This window comes from Zea mays, chromosome 3, assembly GCF_902167145.1.
Source record: "Zea mays cultivar B73 chromosome 3, Zm-B73-REFERENCE-NAM-5.0, whole genome shotgun sequence".
NCBI lineage: Eukaryota > Viridiplantae > Streptophyta > Magnoliopsida > Poales > Poaceae > Zea > Zea mays.
In genome coordinates, this window is record NC_050098.1 from 51435128 (window position 1) to 51441769 (window position 6642).

The 6642-nt window shown below is 38.7% G+C and overlaps 1 protein-coding gene across 1 annotated transcript; it reads left to right on the plus strand.

The window, feature by feature from the left end:
- Positions 1-312: 312 nt before the first annotated feature.
- LOC103651932 (uncharacterized) lies at positions 313-1053 on the plus strand. Its single transcript, XM_008677598.1, has one exon. The coding sequence runs from the start codon at positions 313-315 to the stop codon at positions 1051-1053; it is 741 nt and encodes a 246-aa protein (XP_008675820.1).
- Positions 1054-6642: the final 5589 nt, after the last annotated feature.

Genomic DNA, 6642 nt, shown 5'->3' on the forward strand with positions numbered 1-6642 from the left:
ATCATCTAATAAAAAGGCCGTCCTTTATAAAAAAACAGGACCATTTAATTTTCGTACAAGTATAAGAAACACACTTGAGAACAACTACCACGGTCCTTTATCTAAAAAACAGACCATTGATCAAAAACGTCTCCACTCTCCACCGCGTAGTCGGACTCTCATGCATGCGTGGCGGTGCCGATCAATATAAAGGCGCGTCAGCAAGCGAATTCAGATCCCGTCTTTTTTCCTCCTCATCAGCCTCCATCTTCGTAACCAGCGACAGAGCAGAGCGTCTTCCTGCAGCGAGCGGCGTTCCGTACGGGCGTGGAGATGGCGGAGAAGAGCCCGCTTCGCCGGTGGAAGCGCTTCCTTCCGGCGTTCGGCGCCATCGACGCCGCCATTGAGGCCGCCACACACTGCTCCCGAGACAATCACCGGCAAGTGAGGGGCGATATCGTGGAGATACTCTGTGATGTCACGGGCAACGATAGCGTCGAGCGAGCGGAGTGGCTCTGCCAGCTGCTCGACGAGGCGATGGTGGAGGCTCTCGAGACGCTGAGAGTGGTGGAGGCGACCCCGACCCTGCTGGCAACCACCAACGTCATCGAGGCCGTCGGTGATCTGTGGAGTCACGAGTCTGGGAGGGTGCGCGGCCTCGCATGCAGCATCATCGACGGGTGGACGACATCCATCAATGGTAAAATCTCCAGATGCAGAGCCATCTTTGAGAAACTATCGCAGATAGATCAAGAACAAGAGGCAGTATGCGTTCCGGTCGACACTGATCTTCCGGTTCAACGAGACAAGAAGCAATGGTTGTGTGCCAAGAAGAAGATGTCTCCCGTCGCCGTCGGCGTCGCCGTCGGTCGCATCCGCAGCGAGCAGACAGGGGATGCAAAGCGCAAGTTCCCTGGAGGCTACTACCGAGAAGAAGACGACCAGAAGCGGCGACGCAATAACAATGTCGTCAGGCAGGTGGTTGACCAGAGGCCCAGAAAGACGACTTCGAAGCGATCGGAGAGGAAGCGAGCGAGCTACTGGAAAGGCGCTTCTTGGCTGCTTGATGATTGATGAGTGCGAATCTGTGACATGAGAATTCTTGTACCATAAGTAAAATAGTAGAAACTCTTATTATTGATGTTAGAGCAATCCCCATGTTTATACTGAACACAGTTAAATAAGCAAAGGTTCATGATTCCATATATTTTTGAGTCATGTAATTAGAATATAAGACATTATATTAGTCTGGGATGCTGAGGAATTGGAAATAGAATTCAGAAGAGACTATGAAAAAGGTGAAAGTGAGTGCGAGGATCCACTGTACTCTGTTAGCTGACATTATATCAGTCTCAATAACACTAACAAAGATGAAATGATCAGGAAACTTGAGAAATTATACTAAGTCTATGTACCCTTCATTTTAGAACATTTGGAGGGGTAACAAGTTGGTTCAAGAGCTAAAAGTTATGGAGAAATAAATGTAAGGGTAACTTCTTTAGAAAGGCAAACGATTTTAATTTTATTAAATTTGAGATGCTTTAACTCTAAATTTTCAAATGACTTATAATTTGGGTTGAAGTAACTGTGAATTTTTTCGGGTGCAAAAAAAGCAATTTTGGCCTTGGACAGGCTTCAAAGAAGATTTAAGATAGTATAGTATTCAATGCAAGATAGTCTCTGCAATTTTAAAGAACCATGGCCTATTAAAATAGCACAGACTCACTAAAATAATTTTTAACAGAGATAGATCATACAAAGCAACAATGTTAGGTAGATGGTCAGTCAGATGCCTAGAAAGATGGACACGGCCTTGAAGCAGACCAAGCTAGCGAGCGAGCTGCTGAGCATCAATGGATGAAAGACTATTAGGGCCTTGTAATCATGTTTGTGAATATGCGAGAACCCTTTCGTTCCATTCAACAACTATTCTGACCATACTGCAATAGCCTATGTTCTGTTTCCACTCGAGTAAAAATATTGCAAACTCTTATTAAGTTATTATACTAGAAAGAGCATGCATCATGTTCTATGTTCAGATCAAATACTTTATGCACTTTTTGGAATCATCACTCAATCAATATATATAAGAAGGATTCACGTTTTCCAAATATTTATGAGTCATGTAAATAGATACAAAAACATTCTAGTGTCTTACTGCTGAGATGCAGAGTAATGGGGCATGGATTTCCGAAAAACCTTTGGAAATGAGGTTACAAGTGAGTGTAACGATCTACTGCACTTATCTGACATATCTGACTGTTGTATGAACAAAGTAACAAAGATGATCCAGAAACTTGAGAAAGTACTTTGTCAAGTATCTGTACTATTTTGTTTTAGGAAATTTGGAGGGGTAACAAGGAGGTAAAATGTTGTGGAGAAACAAAACTACACCTGAAATGGAGGGCATGGTGTTGATCTACCAAGCTATGCACGAAAAGATGTAGAAGGGAAAGCGTCCAAGAAAAAGAAACAGAACGGTAAATCAAACTGCAACATTGTTCTGTGTGCGAAACAACCAGCCATGTTTTTTTCCAATCCAAACTAGCAATTTTTGATTAGATGTGCTTCAAAGAAGCCTCATGCTCAATATAGGATTCATGTAACATGCAGGACCCATGGGACACAGGGAGAGGCGGAGAGCAGTGGCAGATCCAGAAGCAAATCAAAAGATCCTAAATAATAGAAAACTAGATATCATACCGATGGTACATTAATAATACATATAAAAAATGCAAATGCAGAAATCAATTTAAAGTGCTTAAGTAATTTGTAAAATATTATAAAGCTTTGATAAACAATCATTCTATGTTAGCATAATATGCCTTATGGTACGAAATGTTATAAATCAAATCATAATTATTAGATGCTAGACATTTGCATCTATTCATACAAAAATCAAAATCAAACAAAAATATGATGAAAGTAGGCCAATTTTCACTATGAGGCTTGAGCTATATTGTGATAAGTGAGGGATATTGATGTCACACCCGGATTTAAGGCCAAACCGGGTACGCCTCAAATGTGTGATATGATGATTGATGACTGCGAATCTGTAAGATGAGAATGGTTGTAATCTTATTGGTGCCTTTTCTTGTAATCGTATCGTGCTCAACTCTTGCTATCAGGCACCGTGCGTTGCTGACGCTCGCGGGTGCGGGACCGCACCTCCCTCAACCAAGCTCGGTCGTGGCCCCATTGCGGCAGCAACACATCCGTGGTGGGCCCCCCCTGCAGAGGCAGCGGTTCGTGGCTTTGTCTAGCCTATGTGCACAGTGTACATTATTAAGTGAGGAACAAAACATTAGTAGAATGCTGTCATTTGATTGATGCATTTTTTTAATTTGATCCCAGTTTTCTATTTTTTTGTTTTTGTTTCGAGAGAACTGTTGGAGTAATTCAGCCCTAAAAATTTTAGACTACCCTCAATAATCATTTTTTGGTAGAAACCTTTTTGGAGTTGCTCTAAGATATCAATACAATATCTGATGCACCCCTTTTACCAAATTTCCATCTTAGACACTATCAAATCCTAATTTTAGCTTTGAAGATTTTAATTTGGATTTACAAAATTCCAAGATACATAAATCTAGCTACATTGATACACATTTCTAAAGAGACACAATGTTTCAGTAACATGTAGAGAAAATGAGTGGCGTACATGATTTCTAAAAATAATTTTGAAGATGTCAGGTTTTATCAGGAAACTTCTGCATTAATTTATTGCAATGCTCTCCTTTTTTATTCAGCTAGAATGGCATTTCAATTCAAATCCATTAATTAGAATAAACTATAAACTTTTAAAAAAGGGGCTTGGACACTGCTATGAGCGCCAAAAATTGAGGAAACAACAATAGTAATAAATGTTCCTATAGAAAGTAACTACAATTGTATTTGAAATGGAAATAAGGAGCAACTCTTTGTAGTAGTGGACAAAAGCGGGGAGACAATTTATAGGATAGTTTGGAAACTCACTAACGTCTGTTGTTAGGTATGTTTAGTCTGATCCATGGTGAAGAAAATAATAATATGTTTATCACATTTACATGTCACTGCAAAACTTGTCCGTAGTGTTTATTGACAGTTTTTCATTGCATGGGAATTCGATTATCTTTGTCTGGATAAGCAGCAACTAATGATGCACAGAAGATCATGGTAAGATGTTCTATATTCTTTACGCAATTCTTGGTGCTTGTTCCTAATTGATATATGATGCATGGTACACGTCACAACACTTACTTTCGCATTCAAAGGAAACAAAAACAATTGTGCTTAGCATTTAGTCCTTCGCTTCTTTATTTGCTAGTCCCGTATTTAATTCAGCATTTTAAGAATTAGATTAATTCATCTTAAACTGTGTAGATTAATTCAGCATTTTTGACCATATTTGGTATTTGTTTATTTATTTTCGTCTTGAAAAGACATTTAAACCATATAAATTAATAAAAAATAAAAAGGGGGCATCTTTACATGAAGTAAGTTTGTAACAGTCAGATGAACAAATGGTACACTTTTGAAGCAACAAAATAAACGAAAATAAGAAATATAGCTCAAATTGTAGTTGTAGTTGGATGTTACAAAACTTGGTAAGAGATGTGTCCATTTGTAATGAATCTATATTTATATTTTTGTATAATCCTCTGAATTTTTTACCTCCATTAACTAGGACCAAACTATGATTTCATGCCAAGTTTCACTATTTTTTGACCATATTTGGTATTTATTTATTTATTTATGATTAAAAAGTCATTTAAACTATATAAATTAGTAAATACTAAAAAAGGTATCTTTACATGAAGTAAGTTTGTAAGAGTTAGATGAACAAATGGTACACTTTTGAAGCAACAAAATAAAAGAAAGTAAGAAATATAGCTCAAACTCTATAGTTGTGGTTGAATGTTACAAAACTTGGTGAGAGATGTGTCCATTTATCAGGCACCTACATTCATATTTTTTTATAATCCTCTGATTTTTTTACCTCAAGTAACTAGGACCAAATTATAACTCTATCCGGAAGTAATGCGAAAATACGACTGAAACTGGCAAAGCAAAATAACTTATGATGCATGCTGCTTTGGTCCTTACGCGGTCCATTGCCTGTCGATCAGTACATATCCGCGCACCTGGCCTAATCCCACCTACGGGCCTGGAGGGCATGAACGGGGCACATCGCGTGGTCGGCGTTCGCGGAGTGTCTAGGCCACCTGATTTTTGGCAGGCCGCCGGCGTGCCCGCTTGCGTCGGCTGTCGGGGAAGCAGCAGCCCGTCCGGTGTAGATCCGACGGCCGGAGCGATGGATTCGGCGTGCGCTCGTGCAGAGAGAAGTTGTCAGGGCTCGGTTGCTCCCCTACGCCATTGTTGCACACTCGCCGTCGAGCAAGCAGTGGCTTTTTCTATGATTTGGGGAAAAAAGAAGGAACTAGTCCCACATGTTAGGACATGGGTCCCATCTGTCAGACATCTAACGGACGGAACGGGTCCCTAGGCTGATTTCTGAGCACAACACAATGGTGGAAGGGGAAATCTTAGGAGAGAATTGAGGTAGGGGTAGAACTGAGCAAAATGTTTAGACTAGTGAGAAAAGTGTAACATCAGATGCCCAGAAATATGGACCCAGCCTCAAAACAGACGAGAGGAAGCGAGCGAGCTGCTGAGGATATCGACAAATGAAAAATGTTTCTCGATGTCGCTGTGTCACATGGGTTTATGAATTAGGGTTGTGTAATCATGTTTGTGAATCTGCGAAGATCTTTTCTAGGTTTCATTCAACAACTATTGTGACCATATTGGTGCCTTCTCTTCTGAAGATGTCCACAAGAAGCAATAGTCTTCTTATATGTTCTGTTTTTGCTCGAGTAAAAACACTACAAACTCTTAGTATTTTTCTAGCAAGAGCGTGCATCATGTTATGTGTTCAGATCAAATATTTTATGCACTTTTAAAGTCATCACTCAATCAATATATAAGAAGGATTCATTGTTTCCAAATATTTATGAGTCATGTAAATAGATACGAAAACAATCAAGTGGCTTACTACTGAGATGTAGAGTAATAGTTCATGGAATTCTGAAAAACCTTTGGAAATGAAGTTGCAAGCAAGTTTGAGGCTCTAGTGCACTTATCTGAGATATTTGACAGTTGTATAAACATAGTAACAAAAGGATCTAGAAACTTGTGGAAGTACTTTATCAAGTATATGTACTATTTGTTTTACGAAATTTGGAGGGGTAAAAAGTTGTAACACCCAAAATCCTAATTTTGGGATTCATAAATATTTGTCCAAAACAGGGGAGTTAAAAAACATAGAAACAAATAAACAATAAAATGATGATAAGATGAGAGTGTTCCTCTCATGAACTATATAATTAACACTTTAAGATGTTTAACTAAAGAAATCTTGATAAAATATTATCCAAACATCTTCCTCTAAATAAGTATTAAACATCAAACTTTGGATAAATCCTTAAGTTGATTATACATTCAAAATAATGACTTCTTTGAAATAAATAAACAAAATAGACGTATGTGGTTAAACAAATATTAATTTCAAATAATATCCAATAAAATCTTTGCATTTCATGTTGGAGTTCCATGTTGTGCATCTTAATTGATGTTTGAATTTGAAACCCGAATTAGGTTTAAGTTTGAAATAGGAATTTGAAA

Excerpts from the sequence above, each read along its gene's own strand:
- LOC103651932 (XM_008677598.1), top strand. The coding sequence starts at position 313 with ATGGCGGAGAAGAGCCCGCTTCGCCGGTGGAAGCGCTTCCTTCCGGCG.